The sequence below is a fragment of the Erpetoichthys calabaricus genome, chromosome 2 (assembly GCF_900747795.2).
Source record: "Erpetoichthys calabaricus chromosome 2, fErpCal1.3, whole genome shotgun sequence".
Taxonomy (NCBI): Eukaryota; Metazoa; Chordata; class Cladistia; order Polypteriformes; family Polypteridae; genus Erpetoichthys; species Erpetoichthys calabaricus.
This window is the reverse complement of record NC_041395.2, coordinates 305,801,026-305,826,596: the sequence shown is the minus strand read 5'-3', so window position 1 is coordinate 305,826,596 and position 25,571 is coordinate 305,801,026. Positions and strand designations below refer to the sequence as shown.

The 25,571-nt window shown below is 37.2% G+C and overlaps 1 protein-coding gene across 1 annotated transcript in view; it reads left to right on the top strand.

Annotated features, from left to right (window-relative positions):
* sorcs3a (sortilin related VPS10 domain containing receptor 3a) overlaps positions 1–25,571 on the top strand; it is a 1,273,344-nt gene that overhangs the window by 1,054,649 nt on the left and 193,124 nt on the right. The window contains exon 17 of the mRNA XM_051922209.1: positions 20,138–20,251. Within this exon, the coding sequence (XP_051778169.1) occupies positions 20,138–20,251 (114 nt within the window). The remainder of the gene's footprint in view (positions 1–20,137; positions 20,252–25,571) is intronic.

Here is a 25,571-nt window from a genome sequence, read left to right as displayed (position 1 = left end):
TTTCTGTTTTGCTTTTCTTTAACGGTGTCCCTCAGGACCACAAATATGAGAGAAATATAGGAGATTGTAAATAGTTCAAAGTCAAAGACATTCATTTTTTTTTGCTGTTACAACCCTGTGTTGTTTTTTCTTCTTTTTTCTGAATTTTACTTCATCCGTGTTTTTTTCGAACCTGACGCGGAGGTTACTACAATATTATACGATTTTGTGAATAAGGGAAAAAACATATTCAGTATGATATATCTTTATTTTTAAAAGGGCAATATAGTTGTAGATTGGTTTATGTTGCCGCTTTCCAGATCCAGCATCTGAGGTTGAAATCTATTTCACTATGCAGAGTTTAACTGTTCTTGTCTGTTTCACTCTCTCTTTCTGTGACTCTATATACAGTGATCCCTCGCTATATCGCGCTTCGCGGCTTCACTCTATCACGGATTTTATATGTAAGCATATTTAAATATATATCGCGGATTTTTTGCTGGTTCGCGGATTTCTGAGGACAATGGGTCTTTTAATTTCTGGTACATGCTTCCTCAGTTGGTTTGCCCAGTTGATTTCATACAAGGGATGCTATTGGCAGATGGCTGAGAAGCTACCCAACTTACTTTTTTCTTTCTCTCTCTTGCGCTTTCTCTGATCCTGATGTAGGGGGTGTGAGCAGGGGGGCTGTTCGCACACCTAGACGATACAGACGCTCATCTAAAAATGCTGAAAGATTATCTTCACGTTGCTACCTTCTGTGCAGCTGCTTAGTGAAGCGACATGCTGCACGGTGCTTCGCATACTTAAAAGCTCGAAGGGCACGTATTGATTTTTGCATGTTTGTTTTTCTCTGTCTCTCTCTCTCTCTCTCTCTCACCCTGCTCCTGACGGAGGGGGTGTGAGCTGCCACCTTCAACAGCTTTGTGCCGCGGTGCTTCGCATACTTAAAAGCTAAACAGCCCTATTGATTTGTTTGCTTTCTATGTCTTTATGACAGTCTCTGCTCCTGACACACACTCCTTTGAAGAGGAAGATATGTTTGCATTCTTTTAATTGTGAGACAGAACTGTCATCTCTGTCTTGTCATGGAGCACAGTTTAAACTTTTGAAAAAGAGACAAATGTTTGTTTGTAGTGTTTGAATAACGTTCCTGTCTCTCTACAACCTCCTGTGTTTCTGCGCAAATCTGTGACCCAAGCATGACAATATAAAAATAACCATATAAACATATGGTTTCTACTTCGCGGATTTTCTTATTTCGCAGGTGGCTCTGGAACGCAACCCCCGCGATGGAGGAGGGATTACTGTATATTAATCTCAAAGACTTGTGTGTCAGTTCTTAACTTGGCCCTAAGTGGGTGTGTGCCTGCATGTTCTCTGTGCTGGGCTGCCTTACAGTTTTACTTCCTCCCTTGCATCCAGTGCTTCCAGGATAGGTGTGGGGATCTCTGTATTTTTAAATTAGATTAGAATTATAGAGTATTGTGCTATGTTGTGTTGATTTTTAAAATACGTTTGTTAACATATCTGACAAGTGACTACTGATTAAATACAAGTTGAAATTCAACAGGCACATAACTGGTTTAAACCGAGCCAGTTGTTATGGGGTACATGTTTCTAAATTAGGTGATATTAAAAGTGGGATTCCTCAGGGGTCAGTGCTAAGACCACTTCTCTTTCTAATTTATATTAATGATCTAGAGAAGAATGTCACTAACAAGGCAGTTAAGATTCCAGACGATAATAAACTAGATTGATTGACTGATTCCCTGGAGTCAAAAAATCATTATAATGAATGTCCATGTGTCTTGGACTCTTGGCAAATAAGTGTAAGTACACATCTGTCTTCAGGTAGAATGGAGAAGTTGCAGTAACACTGTATTTTGTGGACCACCTATAGTGTATCTGTTGGTCAATTATTTCTCTATATGAGGACTTTATTTAGTCCTAATAAGACTTACAAATGATTGATAATAAACTAGTGATATCTTCCAGCAAAGTTTAGATTTTTGTCATATATCCACAGCATTTTAAATTCTTCATTAGTGTCTTCTATAGACTAGGGACAGAACTGCAATACCGACTGACAACATCCCAAAAAATAAATATTCTACATTGAAATAACCCTTCCCCAAATATCATGTCAATCCTCTCCACCATGCTAACCCCTAGTGTATCAGATGCCCCCGTTTCAGTTTTAGCCTGAAGCCGGATCTGCATTAGTATATTATTTAGCTTCCCACATTCTCAATATAATCCTAGTTTCTATTTACAAATATTTGATTACTGTTAATACATTGCATAATTGAATGAATAAACACTTTATTGCTGCTTTCTAAGTCTGATTATGACCAAATAAAGTTCTTCTCAACCTCTTGATACTAGCATTCCCAAAAGGAAGCTGTGTTTAATAAAAATTCAAATACATGTTGTATTTGATTATGCCTCCTAAATGTAGAGAACAAATTGTATTTCGATTTGCTGTAAAATTGTATTCCATTATCTTACTGATTATAAAACAGAGTAACCAAATGATACCATCTCACAACACTTGGACCTTTATTTGATTTTTTCCTGCTGTGCAATATGTAATGAATTTGCATATCCTCCTTGTGTCTTCTTTTGTCCTCTCTTTGGGAACTAGCTTTCTTGTACAGTTAAAAGCCAAACTATTACACTGATCAATACCTTTACATTTCCCTTGTTTTCTTGTTTGCATGAGTGTGAAAGCTTTGAAACATCAAAATATAAGACATCTGGTTCCCCACTTTGTGATCAATTCACTTGCTTTGCTTCACTTGTGAAAATAAATTAACTAGTTCCCGTAACCAAAATAACTAAAATTAAATACAGAAACACAATCTGCTATTTTTCCCAAAAATAACAAATAATACAAATGCTAAAATATATGCCTAAAAATATGACTTTGCTTTAAGGGCATTTGGACATCCTTAATGTTGTCATTTTTTGCTAGCTAAAAATTGACATGAGACATTTTATTGCTAGTAGGTTACAGAAATGTCTGCATGGCTCTTAATTATAACTTAGCTCATAGCCATGATATATTATGTTAATCTGAAATCATTTATTAATGCTGATTAACCGTCATTTTAATCCAGATGGGTGTCTGATCCCCAAGGTTGAATAACTTTGCTTCATTGTTATTTGTCATTTCTTTGTTAGCAGTTGAAAGACAAGAAATAGGAGAAATGTATTAAATAATCACTGTTGAATGAATTAATGTTATACTTACCTTCTCAAGATCTAAAATTAACAAAACAGGTCAGAGTTTGAGTGGCATGACAAGATAGGTAAAGCATATTGCAGTGACCTTCAGCACTTGTTGCAGGACAGAATCCCAAACTACATCTTAGTGCAGAAGAGCTTGTATCCAATAAATAGGGACTCTTTTATGGTTATTTATTAACAAACACTTTTAAGAAATAAGCAGCAGGTATTGATTATGTACATCATGTTTATTAAAAATTGTCCTATTAATTAAGCCATTGCACTCTTTGCTATTTAAGTATAATCATTTAAAACAACACTTTAAGGTGCTTAACTGTTGGTGCAGCAGCCTTACCTCTTATAAATGACTAAAAGAAAAAAAAGCAAATACTTCCCCAAACTTTAAGAAGTCTGTATTCTTTTTTTTCTTCTAATATAACAATAGATATCTGGATATCCATAGATTGAGAACATGTTCCTATTATCCTTTTGTTCTTTATTTTTGCAGGGTATAAACTCTTACAATAACAATAATATAAAGTACCAAATTGCCAGCAGCAGAACAAAATATGATTCTGTGACTAGAATCCAAGCACAGTGAACAACATTACAAAAAGTAATCAACAAAATAGTATAACAAGCCAAATGAACATTTAGAGGTATATGAATATAAATTTACCTTTTCAATAGTTGATATCATAAAATAAGTTTCTTTACATTTAAAGATATCTGCAATATATTTTGACATGTCTCAAAGGTATTTAGAGATATCTAAATTAGATTTTCATATAGCTCAAAATAAGTTCCTGGGTATTTCAAGATATCTGGGATACCCTGAGGTATCTCAAATTGACCTTGTATGCACTGTACGACATCTGAAAATCACTTAAAGATAATCTGAAAATCATATCCTGTAAAATTTCTTATTGTTTAAGGTAAGGTAACTCCAAATTAATTTCAGATATCTTTGAAAGGCACAATAAATTGTTTTTTAGATGAAATGTATGTTAGATACCTAAAAATGAGTAGTAATCTGTTTTTCATATATCGGAAAATGATATTCACTTAAGAAGTAGATAAGAACACTGCAAAATAGTTGGAGTATCAATCAGGTCACCCCGTTTAGTTGGAGCAAAATAAAAAAATAGCTGTTTGGGCCCAAACAAAAATAACTGGCTTTTGCCATGAGAGCTCTGTTCTCCTTGATCACCAGGTAAGACTGTGCCATCACCTTCCTGAAGCAGCTCCTTTTTATATCTTTGGGAACAGAAGGGGTGGAGCCTTCTTAGGGCTTTTTGGGCGTGGCTAGGCATCTGTCTTGGCTGGCTGTTTGATGCTGCAGGGAATGGAGAAGTTACTATTAGAATCAGCGTGCATGCATGACAGGGTATAAAAAAATTATGCCCTGCCTCTTTAAAGATACATCTTTAAATGTATTTGAGATATGTTAATATAAAATTTGAGATATGTTGAGATACATTTTAAGATATCTCAAACTGAGCATAAACCCATTTTAAAATATCAATGAATAAATTTGAAATGTCTAAAAATGCTTTTTATATCTCTTAAACATGAGTCAATGTGAAGATATCATTAATTGTATTTTGAGATATCCGAAATGTATTTCCAGGTATGCTAAAATAGTTTCCTTTCCATTTTTCAATATCTTAAAGGGATTTTGGGAGATCATAAAATGACACGCCCCTTTGAAAACATGCAATGGGCAATTTTACAGGGGTTTTGACATAGCCTGATTTACATCTCAGATATCTCAAAATTGCCATTGAGTCCTATATCCATCCTTCCCTTCTATTACCAAACCCATTTGTCTAGAGCAAGCTCACAGGGAAGGTGGAGCCCATTTCAGGGCACAAGGCAGGAACAATCTCTAGATTGGGAGCAGGTCCATCACAGGGTTACATACAAACACTTGCTGGGGCCAATTTAGCATCATTAATTTGTACATCTTGCATGTCTTTGAACTGTTTGGAGGAAATCAACACACACGAGAAGAACTTGCAAACTCAATGCAGGGAAGCTCCGTTTACTGCTCGCTTTGCTTGCCAAACCCAGGGGTGAGCACTGGGTCCCCATCTATCCCACAGCCAAACTGCTCAGTTAGAGAAAGTGATTGTATTTAAAGATATGGTACATGCCCCCCTGGTTCCTTTGGCACCCAAACCCAGTTGTGGCCTAGTAGGCCGCCCAAGGACTTTCTTGATATTTTAGTTTATAATTTAAAAAGGGAATAAGAATCTGAAAATCTAACAACAACAAGAACTGATTGTAATTCAAGATTAAACTAAATGCAACTTGAAGCTGAAAGCACAAGAGGTCTCTGCCTCATCTTAGAGACCTCCCAATGTCATTTTCCAAGGTCAGAATGAGGAAAATGAGTAACGAGCACCTCTCCAGAAATTGGGGATAAACTGATGGAAAAGCTCATACACTGCTCCTATGAAGCAGTGCCAAGATCTGTAGGACAATTCAGTAACCCCAATCCCACAACCCCTTAGTGAAGTGGTGTTCAGAATAATGGCAAACTAAACACGAATCAGAAACTACTGGTGGCTTTAGTTGATTGGAGAAGGTAATAAAGTTCTGTCTAATATGAATCAGATGACCCAATGTATTAGATGAGGTAATGTATTCAGAAAAAAGTTATAAAAGCAGATGAATTGTATGACTGATTAATCATTCCGTGGACTGAGATATATGTGCATAATGCTGTGCAAATAAGCAATTGTTCTGCATTCCCATCTGGGCTCCATGACACCCTTCATTAAAAATAGAGGAAGGTTTTTTTCCATGACATGGTGCCTCCATGCTGTCCCAGTCAATTATATCAAATATATATAAGATAAGGGAACTTATTTCTAGATATTTTCAAATGGATTTGAGACATCTTAAAATACATTTCAGAAAACTGGGACTGGCCAGGTTGCAATTTTTTTTATACATCTTAAAATGTATTTCAGATATTGTTTGTTTGTTTGGAATTTGTTAGTTTTCACATACCCCTTGGGGTCAGAGCGCAGGGTCAGCCATTGTACAGCGCCCCTGAAGCAATTACAGGTTAAGGGCCTTGCTCAAGGGCCCAGCAGAGCAGTGGCCTTTTGGCAGTGACGGGGATTCGAACTGCCAACCTTCGGGATACCAGCGCAGATCCTTAGCCTCAGAGCCACCACTCCGCCCGATATCTGGAAATACATCTAAGATATTCTGAAATAATTGTATTTTCAGACATCTAGAATTTATTTTAATATAATCCAGCTTGTCATAAAACAGTATTATTTTCAGCTTTGAAATACACAATATGTATTTGATTGTAGTTGAAATTTTCCAACACGTTCAATATATTTTAGAATTCTGCATTAAAAAAAAAAGCTGGCGCATTATTTGATAAAGTGCACAATTAATATTATGATTTTTTTTGTGGATATAATTTATTAGTCCGCAAGGAGAAATTGTCTTTTTGCACGACCTTTTGGGGACAGAGTCAGCCATTGTGCATCATCTCCAGAGTAGGTTTCAGGTTAAGAGCCTTGCACAAGAGCAAGTGGAGTAGAATCCCCTCTTACAGTAATGGGGTTTGAACCAGCAACCTTCCAGATACCAGTGGAGATCCTTAACCTCAGAGCTACCATTCAACTGTAATGATGTCTTGTAATTAAATTTACAGATTTTAGCTGACTGCTGAATGTTTGAAGAGGCTGTGGGTTGCTTAATGACTGTATAGAATGGCAAGAGTTACACACCCAGGAGAGGAAAACAGGCAGAAGGAAAATGTGGAGTGGAGGAAAAGAGGTGGGCAAGAAGAGATTGAAAGGAAAAGGGTGGATGGAGATCAGAAGGAACAATATCCAAGTAAAGGAGTGAAGAACAGGGTAGAAATGTTTTTTTTTTATTTTCAGGGTGTACGTTGTCACCCTACATAACAGACTAGGGGAGAGCTACTTACTGTTTCATCTTTACAGTGTTTTAATGAAAATATCTTCTGTTGGATGACACATATGAAGAAGAAATTCTGAGGTTTACTCACCTTAGCCTCTACAATTTGTTGTGAAAGAGTTTGATTTTTTTGCTTTTTCTATAACTTCAACATTTTAATAGTAATGACTAAAAACTGTGCTTTTTCATTTTTGCAAGACTTAACTCACAGCAAAAATGCAGGCTGCACAGATATGCCTGAATGGATTTTCCTATCACAGTGCCTTACGAAGTATGATAAATTCAAACAAATTTTTATATTGAAGTAAAGCAGGTCATTGAGCAGTGTGCAGTGTACAGTACTCATATTAACTAGTTACATTTTTAAAATCAATAGCATAAAAATTTGAAAAAAACTAAAACATTTGTGCAAGTTATTAAATTTCCAAAATGCAAATATTTGTAAGATGTTATTTTTTTTAAATAAATACACCAATTTTATCATTTGTAATAATTTCCGTAATTTAGTAAAAATCTACATTTGTGAAAGTTAACTCTCATCACAAATCACTCAGTCCTCACAAAGTGGTGTCACTTTTGTAAGATAAAATGAATGTATCAGTGGTGACAGCATACCGTTTATACTCGCGTATAAGTCGAAAAATTTATGCCTTAAAATTCATTCAAAAAAGCAGGGTTTACTTATCCACGGGGCAACACAATTGTCCATAGAATTTGGGTAATGACATTGTACACTCAACGCTTCACGGTGTTGATTTGGAATAAAAGAACCAAGGCAACACACGCGATGGCGGTAACTGGAAACATACATTCAACATTCATTTGGCGCAACGTTTTGCAGCTCTTTATTACATTTGCATTGAATTGTTTCTGTACCCACAGTATATCTAATTTAGGTCCATCTGTTATAAAAGTTGTTTAAATTAGCGTCCACCATTAATATTCCATTAAATCGCCTACCACCTAACGCTTATAAACAGGTTTTACTTAAATTACAAAACACAAGCCTACGAAATTTGAAATCCACTGACTGTAATTTGTAGTGCCAACTATCATAAAACACGAACCAGCTGCAATACAATGAACATTTCATTTTAATTTTTTATTGCTCAAGCTAAATGAGGCGAAGTCCAGCTGACTTGAGCTATTGGCTATCGCTCTATTAGTTATAAAGGAAATGCGAAACATTGGAACCGCAATTCGTTGAAAGAAGCTTGAAGACCCTACATGCTCTGCATTATTAGCCTACGTATATTTAATTGCAGTTTATTAGTAAAATAGATCAATATATTAAGTTAAACTTCTTACCGTTACGATCATGAGTTCTGAAAAGATGACAAGAGCATCATATCCCGCATCGTTCATACTGAAAGTTATTCAGCGTGCTGAGGAAACCAATAATTGTGTGGCTGGCAGAGAGTTTTGTGTTAGCGAAAAACTTGTAAGAGATTGGATAAAAAATAAGTCTTCTCTACAAGCAATGCCAAAGTCTAAGAAAGCATTGCGTTTTGGACTTTCGCCTTTCAGTGGACTGGAAAAGGACTTGAATGACTGGATTGTGGAATGCAGGCAAAATGGATACATTGTGACTCGTTCAAGCATTCGGATACGGGCACTTCAATTGGCAAAAGAAGGAAAGTATTTAACGATCGATGGTAAGCCTTTGTTGGAATTTCAAGCATCAGCTGGCTGGTATACGCGGTTTATGAACAGATATGGGCTGTGTCTTCGTCAGCGAACAAATATTGCGCAGAAGCTGCCGAAAGATCTAGAAGAAATGGTCAGTTCCTTTTATAAATTTATTATCAAGCAAAGACAAAGGCATGACTTTGATCTCAGTAACATTGGTAACATGGATGAAACGCCAATGACATTTGATATGCCGGGGAATCGAACTGTAGCAGGTATTGGTGAGAAGACCGTACTTATTAAGACAACGAGCCATGAAAAAAACCATTTCACCATTGTCCTCTCTTGCTTGACAGTTGGTACAAAGCTATGCCCAACGATAATATTCAAGAGGAAGTCATTCCCAAAGAACATAAAATTTCCTGCAGGCATTAAAGTTCTTGTACACCCCAAAGGCTGGATGGATGAGGCTGGAACGAAATTGTGACTTCAAGATGTGTGGGCTAGGCGATCAGGAGCAGGGCTAAGAAAACGGCCGTCACTTTTGGTGTGGGACATGTTCCACGCTCATACATCAGAGGATATGAGGGATGAAGCCAGGAAAATGGCGACTACGTTAGCTGTTATTCCCGGCGGATTGACATCGATGCTCCAGCCATTAGATGTTTGTTTGAACAAGCCATTCAAGGACAGAGTACGCAGCGCGTGGTAGCAGTGGATGTGTTCTGGAGAAGTAAAATTAACAAAAGGAGGGAATTTGATGAAACCAGACATTGATTTAGTAGCTAAATGGGTAAAGGAAGCTTGGGACTCAATTCCACCAGAAATGATCAAAAAGTCGTTCTTGAAATGCGGCATCAGTAATGCTATGGATGGATCAGAAGATGATGCCATCTATGAAAACAAAGAATCAGCAGCAGATGATTCAACAGATGGCGACAGCGAAGAGGACGATGTTTATGCTGACGACGTCACAGAAGAAGACTTTCACGTTTTATTCGGACATTCTGATGACGAAGAATCGGACTATGAAGGATTTGAAGAAGACACTTAGGGCCACTTTATTATATGTGAGGAACTTGAATACGAATTTATTTGAAATATTCTAACTTTAAGTGAATAAATAAAAATGTTTTTGGAGTTTTAATTTTGGCTTTCTAAAATTCTTCAAAGATTAAAATGTTGAAAGTCTGGGCCTAGGTACATTGGGTATAATTATGAAATTCAAAGATGTGATAGGTGTCAAGTTTTACCCTTGACTTATACGTGGGTCATAACAAATTTCGTAATTTTCGGCTTAAAAATACACTTCACTTATCTGCGAGATTGACTAATACGCGAGTATCTACGGTATGTGTCAAGTTCACTACAAGTTTTACCCTCGACTTATACATGGGTCATAACAAATTTCGTAATTTTCGGCTTAAAAATACACTCGACTTATCTGCAAGATCGACTAATACGCGAGTATCTACGGTATGTGTCAAGTTCACTATTCCATAATTCATTTTTGTTTGGTATTGTTTACACAAGAAAATATGAAATTTGCCTTCTCAGTTGCATCCAATAACAGATAGAAAGAGACAAGACAGGTTAAAACTTATACAGAATTTCTAAAATATTTACATCATTTAAAAAACAGATGATTTTCTATTACTAGTTTGATAGTAAGTATTTCCCAAATATAGTTACATGATACATATGAAACCTATCCACTTTAGGAATTTTTTTATTAACTCCGATATTCCATATTAAAAAGACATACGTCACAGAGAAGAAAGGAATTTCTAGAGCGATTTGTGGAGGTCTTTAATGTAATGTTCCTCCCTGATTTACTGAAGTTAAGTTCTGCGTGTGACTGGTGACTGTCATCATTTGATGATTTACAGTTTTTTCAATATTGGCCTCTGACACACACTTACCAAATCATCAGATGAAGTCAGAAATAGTGCTCTGACATATGAGTTGAGCTAATCGAAAAAGGCGTAGATTTGATGTAGGATAACCAGCAGAGCATCTTCTACACTACTGTTTACACAGTAAGCAAATTGATGCACTACACAACATTTTTTTGCTATTTGTGACAGGTACCTACTGGGTATGCACAAATATAGTTTTGGTTTTACTGCATCATGTAGGAACTCTGAGAAAAACACATTTATATGTTTACTGACAATAACGTATTTAGTTTATGTTCCGCATAAGCTATTAGATTCAACAGAATTAAAAGTGTTCTGCTCCCGATTTTCTTTTGTGTACAATGTCTGGTGCATCACGTTGCAGTGTCCAACAGTAGTCAGCAAGCATTGATGGATTCCAGTTGCTCTGGTATTGTTTCTCCATCGCAGCAATGTCCTGGTGATAGATAGATAGACCCCATGATCATCAGAGGTGACTGTGTGCAGATGGTGCAGACCTATAAATACCTTGGAGTGCAGCTGGATGATAAATTAGACTGGACTGCCAATACTGATGCTCTGTGTAAGAAAGGACAGAGCCGGTTATACTTCCTTAGAAGGCTGGCGTCCTTCAACATCTGCAATAAGATGCTGCAGATGTTCTATCAGACTGTTGTGGCGAGCGCCCTCTTCTACGCGGTGGTGTGCTGGGGAGGCAGCATTAAGAATAAAGACGCCTAAGAAACCTTTCACTGTGTTCGTCACTGACAGCACCAAGATTTGCGGGGAAGAAGTCCAGGTGTGAGTGAAAGAAATGAATCTTGAGTGCCATGTTGCACTTCATTGTCTGGTATGCTTTGAGAAGTTTGTCTACCAGCTGAATGTTGTTTGGGGCTCTGTAATTGTCCAGAAAATTGTCAACAACATCTTTGAAAGCTTTTCAGGCAATTTTTTCCATGCCAACCAACAGATCTTCAAACCACTTGTCACTTATAACATGTCTGATCTGGGGGCCTACAAAAATGCCCTCTTTGATCTTGGTGTCAGTTATTCTTGGGAACATCTGTCTTAAATAACGTAAACCTTCACCTTCCTTGTTCAGTGCTTTCACAAAATTATTCATGAGTCCCAGTTTTACGTGAAGAGGAGGCAAAAATATCTGGTGGGTCAACAAGCGATTCATGTGCCACATTTTTCTGTCCTGGAACTAACTTTTTACGAAGTGGCCAGTTCTGTCGAGAATAGTGCGACTCTTTGGCATGGCTGTGCCATTCACAGATGAAACAACAGTACTTTGTATAGCCGAGCTGCAGTCCTAGTAACAGAGCAACGACTTTAAGATCTCCACAGATATTCCAGTTGTACCTGCTATACCGGACGTGCTTCAGCAACAGTTCCATTATTCTCATTCATTTCTTTCATGTGTGCTGCATAGCCAACAAGTACTGAAGGATAAACGTTGCCATTGTGTAGAAGAACAGCTTTCAGGCTTAACATTGACGAATCAATGAAGAGACGCCACTCTTCCGGGTTTTGATCAAAACCCAAGGCCGAGAACAATCCTTCAACGTCACAACAGAAACAGAGACTGTGAACTTGTGCCAAGAATTTGGTTATATCATGATGTCGGCCTCGAAACACAGAAATTTTCGGACCTGGTGAGAGCAAACACCATTCCTGCAGTCTCGAACCCAGCAGCTCAGCTTTTGCTTTTGACAGACCCAAATCTCACCTGATGAGCACGGTTCAAAATCCGGGTCAATGTCACTATCAGTACCCTGCATTGCAGTTTCTTCATTTGGTTCGTCTAAGGTCCAATTCTCTGGTGGTTTTGGAATTGGAAGACTGTCGTCATTTGGCACGGGTCTCATTGCTGAAGGCAGATTAGGATATTCAATTGATTTCTTGCTTGTTTTTGGCAGAGAAACCAGACACATTAGTCAAACAGAAGTAACAGTCCGTCACATGGTCTTTCTGTTCTCGCCATATCATCGGGTCATCTCAGACTGACAGCACGTGTCGCAGAGCAAATGTGAGGCGCCCATTCCTTGTCTTGATCACCAATTTTGCAGCCGAAATAGAGATGATAAGTTTTCTTCACAAGAGCAGTTATCCAGTGTCTCTGAGGCATATGTATATTCGCCACAAATATAGCAGAATGTATCGCAGCAGTAATGACATTGACAACACATATCGCTCGACACTAAAACGTGTATAACATCAAGCTTACTTACTGTTATATTGCTACAGATACTATACTTTACTATACTGATACTATACATACACACTGACTATCTATATTAACCAAATGAGCAGGATCGGTGTATGCAAGCCACCATTATAGCATGCTGAGACAGCATCAAGCTCGTTCAGACCTGCCCAGGATGTCAACTTCCACAGAACAGCTTCCAACCTGGCCTGATTCCATGCCTGGACATGCCCAGGCTGCACGAACCGTTGTTGATAAGTCACTTACGGGAGTGAAAATGTTTGGATACAAATATAAGAAAAAATCATGACAAAACTGAAGATTTCTCTGAAATGGTACGTGATTTTAATGTGATATTCATGGTCAGCACCCAAAAATCTATAAGAAACACCAAAAAGTGTTCAAGAAGCAAAAACTTTGTTGTGCAGTGTGGTTATCTTGAGAAACACTTCATCTCTGTCATTAAAATGTTTCTACCAAGTGTACAAAGCATTTAACTAGTGAGCATTAAAAACTACTCTCTAACTAGAATTGCCTTTTTTATAAATTTTAATTAGAAACAGATAACATTCCATACGGTCAAGTCAAACTTAACAAATTAAAGCAAAATTCAACCCCAGCAGAAAAAGCCAGCAACCGAAGCTACACTTTAAAAGGAACAAGAAAGGAAGGGTATCCTTTCCCCCGAAATGGAAGTTTTTTCTAAAATGTTATTGATTAGATCCTGCCATATATTTAAAAAGTTTTGAACAGATCCTCTAAGTGAGAATTTGATTTTTTCCCCATTTCAAATAGCATAAAACATCAGTTACCCACTGACTTAAAAGTGGTGGGGTGGGGTTCTTCCAGTTGAGCAAGTGTACATGCTAGTAGTGTAGTAAAGGCAATTATAGTTTCTTTGACCTTCTCCACTTTAAGACCATCTGTTAATGGATTAGGAGGGATTGTGACACCAAGGCTGTCTGATAAGCATTGAAAGATTTTTGTCCAGAATGTTGTTAATTTGGCGCCCGTCCAAAACATGTGGCCCACTGAGGCTGGAGCTTGATTGCAACATTTTCAGGTTGAATCTTGCTCTGGAAACATTATGGACAATGTTAAATGAGATAAATGCACTTGATAAAAGATTTTAAGTTGAATGATTGAATGCTTTGCACATATGGAGTTTGAATGTATTTTGTGCATGCCTGCTTTCCAAAGGAAGGGACTTTAACATATTTTTATAAATTGTAGAGATGCTATCAGAGTCTTCAAGATCAATCAATAATTCTTCTGGAATAGAACACAGTGGAAGGTGAGGGCAGGTTCTGTTTAGCAAAGTTTCTAGCTTGAAAGTAGTGGAAGAATGTTGATGAGAAGTTGTATTTGAAGAATGTCATAGAATGCAAAGACATTATCAATGTTCAAGTCTCTAAGTGTTTTAATCCTGGACATTTTCCAGACATTTAATAGTGTATATGTTTGACAGGGTGGAAAAAGGTAGTTTTCATGTAGAGGTGCAACAGATAAAAGCTTCTCTGTCTTAAAGTGCTTTCCACATTGGTTCCATATTCTGAGAGAATGAAGAGCAATTGGATTATTAGTGTAATGATAGTAGTTTGTATTAATTGAGGCACAGAGCAGTGAATATAAAAAAGTACTGCAAGATATTCTTTCTATTGTAGACCAGGCTTCTGTATATTTATCGACTTGTGTCGATGTCCATGGGCCTCATGCATAACACCGTGTGTAGAATTCACACTAAAACATGGCATACGGACAAAAGCAGAAAGGTTCATACGCACAAAAAATCCAGATGCATAAATCTGTGTGTTCGCCAACTTCCACGTTCTTCCGCTCCATAAATCCCAATTAGCGTGAAAAGTAATGCACGTGCACGTGCCTGCTGCCACTTCCCAAACTCCTCCCAGAATTACGCCTCTTTGAATATGCAAATCAATATAAATAGCCCTTAAGCTCAGTGTTCTGTGAAAAGGCAATGGCAAAAGCACAGGTGGAAAATAGAAGAATTTCAGCAAATACCAAGTGGAGGCAAGGAAAACTTTCTATTTATTGGTTTAAACAGTGGTATAAACAAAAGGAAGTTGATCGAGTGACATAGAGTGCCGGAGAAACTCGAAAGCTCAAGTTCACAAAGTCACACAGTGCCCAAAATAAAAAAGAATTTGTCAGATATCAAAGTCACCATGAAAAGAGTCGTAGCCCACCGTCTGAGTGTCATATGAACGCTTATTAGGGTACAAAGAATAAAAATAGGGACACAGTGCCAAAAAGATTGAAATGTCAACTTTAATCTCGAAATTTCCACTTTAATCACGTAGTTTATTTTGTCATTAAAGTAGAACATCATAAACTTCATCTTAAAATCGTTTACTAGTTTCTCAAATCCCATTGTAACTAAAGTAGCACGTTAAATGCTTTGTTTTGTATGTGTTTTTCTATGTGCTCTATGTGTGTGAATCACTCCATACTTCTTAAGATGGCTTTCTCTTCCTCCGACAGGACACAGAATCCTTTACATTCATGATATTACAGCTCTCTGAATAATTTAAATACTGAGATGTATACTTGATATCATTTTCATTTTCTTTCTCCAAATACCCAATCACCATACAATCAGCTCTGTAATAGACATTAAGCTATCTGTAAGCTGAGAATGACGATTCTTCAAAACTTTTAAGGAACATTGAAATATCTTCGTAGTACATGTTTAATTATTCTATCCATCTATCCTTCCAGTGTTGCGCCAGCCCCAGCAAAAATACAGCGCGAGGCAGGAACAATCCATGAACAGAGCGCCAGCACATATTTAATTATTAACAATATAGATTATTTAAATGAAGTTAAAGTTTTATCTGTATAATATTATAAACAGATTTTGCTGCATTTCATCTTAAAAATGATATCATCATCATATGTAAATATGCACTTTATAAAATGGCTCAGGTTGTGCAATATTATAACTGTATCACAAGTTTACAGTGAAGTAATTGTACTTATAAGTACAACCAGTTCTACAAGGAGCACGTGATGGACTGATTGATTGCGTTTCTAGTTCTTGGGATGACACTGTTTCTGAACCACAAGGTCAGTACAGGAAAGGCTCTGAAGCGTTTGTTGCATGAGAGCAGTTCAAATAGGCAGCATGGCTGAGGCAGCGTGTGCTAGATGCTGTATACCGATAATTTTCTTTCCGAGCAGCTGCTGTAGAGCTGTGATTTTACACTCAGATACAGTGATATAAATACTCCGAGTGGTGTAGTGACAGTAATATGGAAAAAGATGATCTGCTCTAGCAACCCCTAACTGGAGCAGCTGAAAGAAGAAGAAGAACGTGCAGCGAGAGTAACAACGCTAAAGCAGCTATGGTATTTGGAATAGTTTGCCGATTCCATGGACCATTATATTGTTACAGGTTAATTACAATCATCCATCCATCCATCCATTTTCCAACCCGCTGAATCCGAACACAGGGTCACGGGGGTCTGCTGGAGCCAATCCCAGCCAACACAGGGCACAAGGCAGGAACCAATCCCGGGCAGGGTGCCAACCCACCGCAGTAATTACAATCAGATGCCTTAAACTAATAAACAATATACAGTTCATTTCAGTTAATTTATCAATATATGATAAAGCCGCGTCAGGGATGTAGATCTAAAAAGAAAGGAAAACCATACTGGAACAAAAGCACTGCTTTGACGCTGGGTGCCGCCAGTTTGCAAAACCGAGTGGAGAACTTTCGTACACCAGGGTTTGAGCTAGCGTGAAAATGTGCGTGGCTTTACACCAAGTTTAGGTTTTATACATTGCGATTTGATTGTGGAAACGGGCTTATGCAACACTTTTGTGCGTACGCACTATTTATACATGAGGCCCCAGGCATTTATAGCTTGTATATTTGCCGCCCAGTAATACAATTGAAATTTAAGTAGTGCTATGTTCCCTTCTACTTTAGGTCATTGTAGAATCGCCCTTTGGATGTTATGAATTCCAAATAAATGAAGTTATGATTGAGTCTAATTTCTTAAAATGATTTGGTAATATAAATGGGAAGATGTCCAGTCCGATATGTGCCACAGAATTCACTGGAAAAAGCATACTTTTATTCAAATTGATTTAAAGTCCAGATATTTTTTAAAATCTGGTAATGCTACAGTATAGTATCATCTGCATATAGTGATATTTTCTGTTCAAGTCCCTCTCTGAGAATCCCCTTTATCTCTAATGCATTTTGAAAATATACAGCCAATGGTTCAATGGCGATTTCAAAGAGCAAAGGTGACAAGGGGCATCCTTGTCAAGTACCACATTCTAGTTTGAAGTTATCTGAAATAATGTTGTTAATACAAATGGAAGCTTCTGAACCCAAATGTGATGAATTGGTAGCCCCATTCAACCATGCCAAATGCTTTTTCTGCATCTAAAGATAATAAGATCTCTGGGGTGTTAGATATAATGGGTGAATATATTATATTAAACAAACGTCGAAGGGTAGAAGTTAAGTGTCTGCCTTTAATAAATCCAGTTTGGTCTTGTGATATTAAAGAAGGAAGCACTTTCTCATTCCTTCTGGCTAGAAGTTTGGAGAGTATTTTAACAACATTATTCAGAAGAGAGATTGGTCTGTATGATGAACATTGTAGTAGGTCCTTGTTTTTCTTAAGAAAGATGGTAATAAATTATTGGCTTACCGAAAAGTATGAGGTAGAATTATTCTGTCTTTAGCTTCAATAAATGTTGCTAATAATATTGGAACTAACTTATTTGAATTTTTTTTATAAAATGTTACTGGGTTGCCATCAGGACTAGATGCTTTTCTGAAGCTTTTTTGAAGTGAGTTTATAGCATCTAGTAATTTTGAAAGTGACAGAGGTTTATCCAGTTCCACAGCACTAACAGTAGCTGTGGTATATGTAATGAATCAAAGAACTCATTAAATTGTGTCTTATCTTCTTTAAACTGAGTAGAATATAAGGACTTATAGTACTTTCTAAATGTATAAGTTATATTTTTATGGCCAATAATTTTATCTCAGGCTGTTGTAAATTGCTTTTATTGTATTACGGACTTCCTGCTTGTGGATTTGTTGGGCTAAGATCTTACTGGCCTTTTCTCTGTGTTCATAATAATGATTCCACAATTTAAAGATAAACTGTTCCATTTCTTAAGTAGTCGAGAGGTTAAATTGTGATGGCAACACCTGTCTTTTTCTATAAAGTGCCTCATTTGGAGACCTGGCATTTTCTTGATCTATTCTGGTAATTTCTCTGATTAACTCAGACACCTTCTTGGTTTCCAGTTTATTTTTGTGAGAAAGATTTGAAATGATCTGTCCTCTTAACAATGCCTTCAGATTTTCCCAGAGTATACCTACTGAGATCCCTGAGAGTGCATTTGTCTCAAGAAAATAATAAATTTGCTTGGATATGAATTCTGTACAGTTCTTATCAGCTAATGACAGGGGGTTAAGATGCCATCTATGAGATGAGTGTGTAGGATGCAGCAATTTAAGCTCTATGATCAGAGGAGCATGGTCATAAATAACAATAGCGTCATACTTTCAAGATTTGATAGTGGGCAAAAAATTATTGTTTATGAGGAAATAATCAATTCTTGAGTGTAGAGTTGAGAGTAACAATGATGTATGGATGAAAAGAAGGAATCTTCTGTTAGGTTAGGATTTAAAAACCTCCATGGGTCTGTTAAGTTATGATCTTTTACAAACTGTGCAATTATCCATGCAGTATTAGATGTTATCGCTGTTGCATCTAAGGATTTTTCCAGGTCTGGATTTAAAACACAATTAAAGTCTCTGGCCATTATAATTCTATGAGTGTTCAAAGTTAGCAATATATGCAAATGCATTCTGGAAGAATGACCATCCTTCCTAAACTGCTCTTTCTAGAAGGGCAGATGCTTCTCTAGCCCTCTGGGACACTTAAAAGACCATCAGTTCAGTTTCTCTTCCCCCACGTTACTTGACAATGCATTTTCTGCAGTTTGGTGAAGTTTTCCATGATTTCACTAAATTCACTGCAAAGTGAACTCTGCAGTGTTAGTTCATCACTAATAGCCACACACAGCTAATGTAATTTTAAATGAAGTGAACCAAGTAATGGCACTTAGACTTGCTCAAACAAGTTCATGAAAAATATTATTTTTTTCATATGCCACTCATTTTATGAATATCTTGTAGGTACTGTAAATAGTTAAATCCTCTCCAGTTTTAAGCTGATGCATCATTTAAGCCAACCGATTGTATAATGCAACTTCTTGGATGTCTAAGTTTTCTTCTTAAAATTCTGAACATTTGCTTTAGTCAACATTGCTCTCTTGCTTTAAATAACACCTTTCAAATAGTTTGAAACAGTTTTATTCAGAAGTATCTTGCCAGATGAATTATGTAAATGGTGTAGGAAATATGGGAAATATTCTAATTGTGTCAGCACTATTTTAAAACATTGAAAACACTTCTATATTTTTAAAAGTTTTACTTTTAAGTGTTTGTTATTGAATAGTGCTTGGTGCCACCATGGAAACAAATGCTGGTGCTTTAGGCGTTGAAATTTCTTTTTTTCAAATTGCTTCAGATTTTTGTAATTTGTATTAGCTGTTAAGCTCAGTAAGGTTTGTCAGAAATAACAAAGTACTACAAGTACACACACTATATTTATATACATATTTTGCCATTATTTATAATATACTGTAATTCGTAATAATTTAGTCACTAAAGAAATGCATCAATTACTCGTTTACTACATTGTAAGAAGATCTTAACATACTCTTCTTTGGGTCTTAAAAAGCATCAGTGAAGTGTTTTATTCATCTCTGCAATGTGACCTGCTAATAAAACTTCACTTTGGAGTGGTCTGATGTGACTTCACTGAGACATATTTCTCTTGAAATTACATATTTAATATAAGACCTGAAAATTCCTTCATATTAACAAGTCATTTAACCATCATGTGAATATGCCACACTGCACAGAGAAGAATAACCAATCTACTTATGTTTTGTAAGTGTTATGAAGACTGAAAGTAGCCTTTGTTAAAGTCTTGATACGTAAGAGTAAATGAGTAATAGATGCTTTTCTGCAGAACCTAAGCTAAAGTGCTACCAAATAATTTCTTAAACATTATATCCAAAATGATGAGCCAATTAATCTATTTAAGTTTATTATTCACATGATAAATGTTTAACAAGTGTAACTTGGTTGGCTTCTCTTTTTTCTCCAATTTAGTGATTACGGTTTTGAACGACGGTCCGATGGAAAATGCTTTCCAGCCTTCTGGTTTAATCCAACTACGGCCTCCCGCAGCTGCAGCCTTGGGCAGAATTTCTTCAACAGCACTGGGTAAGAATAGGTCACTTTTTCAAAGAGTAAAAACACAACTATGCTTGTGAAATATCTTGTGATCTTACAATTTTGGCATACCCTAGTTAATGACATTGATTTGTGTCATTTCAATTAGGGTTATTATTAATTATATTATTATTATTACAGGTATTATTATTATCATTATTATTATTATTTATCTTTATTAGAGTTAGGGGTAATGTAGTATTATGCTACTGTAATTTTACGACATACCCCAGTAATGAAGTGGTGTAATGCATTACAGTTTGATGTCTTGTAATCACATGACATTTAATGATTAGCTTGAATTTCTTAATGTGTATACAGTTTCTAAGCAAAATAATATGTAAATGTTGTAAATGTCTTGGTGGACAGGAACGAGTATGGCTACCTGATCTATCTCCCAGTCCCCTGTACATATACATTACTTTCACACAGGCAGCGATTATACTGAATTTCACTGATCAGTTACATTTCCTCCAGGAACAAATACAAATCTATCTATCTATCTATCTATCTATCTATCTATCTATCTATCTATCTATCTATCTATCTATCTATCTATCTATCTATCTATCTATCTATCTATCTATCTATCTATCTATCTATCTATCTACTTTACAACATTTCCGAATAGTTCATCTTGTATTAGTTTCAGTTTCAGATACAGATACGTTTAAACACACAGGAAAACAAAGTACTTTGAAATTGATTAATATATATGAAACCCTGCACTTCAGATAGGACATTTATAATTAAACGTGTGACATGTATGTTAATATTTTTGTTCTTGTGATGTTCAGAGGCTACACTAAGGAGCTCTTAAGGATTTAATTTAAAGGTCTTCATTATCCAATCAAGTGAAAATGCTGTAGGAATTATGTGTCGTAAATTCTAGTACGTATCATGACAAGCACTTTTCTTCTTATCTCTTTAAAGTTCCCACAAAAGTGGAGAATTCTATGTACAAGTAAGTTATCTCAGACATTACTTAATAGTCAGTGAATGTAAGATAGCTAATTACTAATTGGAAATGGTTTCTTTTTGACCCATATAAACAGCACAGAGAAGTCAGAGACACCAACATATGAGTATATTTGTTGGTTTACACAATAAATACTGTAGGTGGCTGGCCTTGCCGCATCAATTAAGTATGTCTTGTCTGGTCACAACTGAACTAGCAATAATTTTACTATTTATGAACAATATGTTTGTAAGAGTTCAAGTAGTTGTTTTATTTTTGATCAAGATCCACTTTTTTGTTAAAAATTCCTTTTGTGAACTAAAAACTTCCAGTTGCTAGTTCATATGTTTGAAGCGGCATATCTCTTTTCATTTTTTTTAGAACACTTTCCCTGTTGGGGAATCCATTGACAGTACTTCCCTGTCGCCAGGTTGAAGCTGTTCCTGGAGATCTCTCAGGCATTCCCAAGCTAGCCGAGAAATATAATCTCTCTAGTGTGTCCTCCATCTGCTACAGAGTCTCCACCTAGTGAGACATGCAAGGCACAGCTCTAGGGGGAGCTGCCTGGGGGACAGTCTTACAACATGCCCAAGCCACCTCAACTGACTTCTCTTGATCCAGAGGAGCAGCGACTCTTCTCTGAGGCTCTCCTGAACCGTTAAACTTCTCACCTTATTACAGAGTGTGAACCCAGCCACCCTGTGAAGAAACCTCATTTTTGCTGCTTGTATTCACTATCTCATTTTTTCGGTCAAAACCCACAGCTCTTGACCATAAGTGAGGACAGGGATATCAAGAGCTTTCGTCTTTAGACTCTGATCCTGCTTCACCACCACGGACCAGTATAGCGCCAGTGTACCCTACCCAGGATAGGATTTTGAAACAGGGCAATGTTAATTAAAGTCATCTAATTTGCTTGTTTAACTGCCAGTCACATTCACTATGATTGGTTATTTCCCCTTTATTAAAATACTGAAAATAGGTGTTATCCTCCTACTTTCCAGTTGGTACACATTTGCATGGGTTTAGAGAGTAACGTTAAAGTAAATTAAATAGTAATGTGATTACTTTTTGCAGGAAGTAATTAGTAAAGTAATCTTGTTAGTTTATATTCTTTTTAATAATTCTCTCTGGTTACTTGCTTAAGGAAACTCAAATCATTTTGTTTAGTGACATTATCATGGCACTATTTTTGCTTAAAGGGTTATAGCAAGCATTGCTATTTTTTGCTCATTTTCATGGCTGCCTACTTACTGCATACATTGCATTGTTTATGGTTAGAATATTCATTGCTGGTCATGTGATGCATGTTGCCATCATGTTCTGTTGGCACTGCCAAGAAGACTAGTGTTTTCTTTTTTTCCTTTGATTTTGGTTGCTTGATTTTATTTCTGTCTCCTGGTATTTTACCTCTTCCATTTCCCATGACTAAGATTTTGCCTCCTCCATCCCTGTTACCTCATCACTTGCACCTTTTGTGAAAGTGTAAATACAAGAGGCAATCAGGATCGAACCGGGGACTCTTGATTACAAGTCAGCAAATCTTACTGCTACACCACGGAAGCTGTTGTATCGTCCTTGAACCTTTTGTGAAAGTGTTTATTTGATATTTGGACTTCAGTCTTCACACATTATACACTTCATGTCTACATTTTGTCAATAATTACTAAAACATGAAAAACATTTCTAATTTAGCAATGTGTTTATATTGATCATTTTAGACATGGAACACACCTGAAATGTATGTATGAAAAGTTTCTGCTTTAGCGATGTGTTTACACAGATCGTTGTAGACACGGAACACACATGAAATGCATGTATTCCAAATGACGATATATTATTTACCCGATATAATTCTAGGTACCTCACTCCCAGATAAACCACTGAACACTGAAAATCTTCTTTGTGAATTGAGCTGCGACAGTGGGGGGAGTGGTTCTAGGGATGAGGGGATGGTATAGCAGGCTGCTTGTGCTGATCGACACATTTATAACATAAAAGATGCTGACAGAGAGGTGGGAAGAAATTTAAGGTGGGCCGGGATTACAAGTTTTTTTGTAGGCTTCGGTAATTCTAGTGTTAATATTTTCACCAGAGCATACTCACCTCTGTCTTTAACAGAATAATGGGGGCTTGTGCATATTTGCAGGGTCAAGAAAAAAACTCATAAAGGAAATCCAACTGAAAGATCTTTATGACAAAGTAGTTTGTGTATTAAGTTGGCAATTGTAATTGATGATGCTGTCGCTGTAAACTGCACTCAGTTTTCAATGTGTGCTGCATTGTATGCCTACAGTCTGAGGCAGATCAGATGCTAATGTCTGAGATAGTAGAACATCTCTGTCAAATGGGCTACCTGACCGAAACCACTCCAAGAGCAAAAATAAATCTTCTATACAGTCATAAAGAATTCTACTATAACCTGTTGGAAATTGCAAACATCTTTGAATTCAGATAAGTTTAGGCTTCATTACTACATCATCAGCAGTGAAAGTATTAAGGAAAGTACTGCTAACTCATAAGAACTTAGTGCTCACCTAAACTTTTCCAAAGTGCATCTAAATGAAACCAACAGATGTGAACCAATATTCTTTTGACTGATCAATGAAAAGAAGATCTGCTTTCCAAAACAAACACCTAATAGCAATTGTCAAGAATGGTCGTTGTCATTTGATGGTCTGTGGATGCTTTGCTGTATTTGTTTGTGCACAACTTGCCATCATCGAAGAATGTTCCAGAGAGTTCTTGAGGAGAATATCAAGGCCATTTGTTAGATGAAGCAGAAACTCAGCTAGATCCTGCGGCAAGACAATAATCTCAAAAACACAGGAAAGGCTACATTAGAAGTCATTTAAACCCTACTTAGAAATTGAAGCAAAACTTGAAAGGAGCAGTTCATGCTCAAAAATCTGCAAATGGCAGTGAATTGAAGTGTTTCACAGCACAGTGAGAGACAGAACTACAGGAAACTGCAGCTGTTGATGCTAAAGTTGACATAAATAGAATCGAGAATAAGGGGTAATTACTTCTTCACACTTGAGCATTAAAATATATACTTCTTGATTTGTTAAGCAATCAACATTTAATGCTATTTATTTTCTCAGAGTTACTATTATCTAATATTAGGTGCTGTTTGATAAAATTGTGGTAATGCTCTGAACAATATGCTGTCATGCAATTAATCAAGCAAACACTTTACCTCAGCACTCTTGCTCTCTGATTGTTAAGCTGTTGCAAGAGACAGGTGTTAGGCCTAGAAGACTAGGAGTAGTTACTCCAAGGGCACTAAAGTGAGTGAGAGGAATAGCAGAACACAAAGGGGTCCTATAAGAGGGATAGGCGAAATCCTGCTGAACTTTATCGAGGACAAATAGTCAGGGAACTACCATGGCTTTTTGACCCTTGAAATATAAATTGTGATCCAGAAACACCTTGGGGCACTGGAGATGGCAGGATGGCCTGAAGATTTTCAGAGGGCATTCATGAATTATGGCGCTTCCTGTTTTTCTATATGGTTACTAGACAAGGGCGCTATCCTGTGACCTGAGGCGAAGACTGGACTCCTTCGGTACTGTGTCTCTTTGGAGAATCCTTGGGCACCGCAAGTTTGACTTTGTGTCTAAAGGGCAGTTGCTGACGGATTGCCAAATGAGGCCCATTTCCTGCATTGTCAGGGAGTGTCAGTTATAGCACTATGGTCATGTGGTGCAATTCCCCGAGGGTGATCCAGTTCACAGGATCCTCATTGTCGAGGACCTGAGCAGCTTCATCAGGCCAAAGTGGACACCCATGTAATACCTGGCTGTGGCAGATAGATGGTCATTTCCGAAAGGTTAAAATAGATTATGTGTCTGCCTGGGATGTTGCCAACTGGGATCCCATGCTGTTTCGTCATGTGATGGGTGCGGCAACACGCTGTACCAGTGCAGGCTCTCTGACCTAACCTGATACATGCAGGGGCGGCTCTAGGCTCGTGGCGGCCCTGGGCAGAGAAAGAATTGGTGGCCCCTTCACTCGCCAGTGTCAATATGGTATCTTAATTGCAGCATATCCGTATCAGTTTCAGAGTCACCTTGTTCATTTTCATTGGTCTGCTCATGGGTATCATTCTGCTCATGGATATCATCACTTTTTTGTTCTTGATTATGGTCATCAACACCTGTTTCACTTCACGTATCAGCAGTACTTTGGCCGGAGGATTCTCCATCTTTAGGTTTCCCTTGGGTGATAAAGTTCAGGATTGCTCCTTCCTGTGATGCAATGAAAGCCTCCTGAGCCGCCTTTCTCTTTCGTTTCGAATAACCAGATTCGTGTACTCAAAATCTCTTCATTTTGCTTAGAATGAGTATGTGA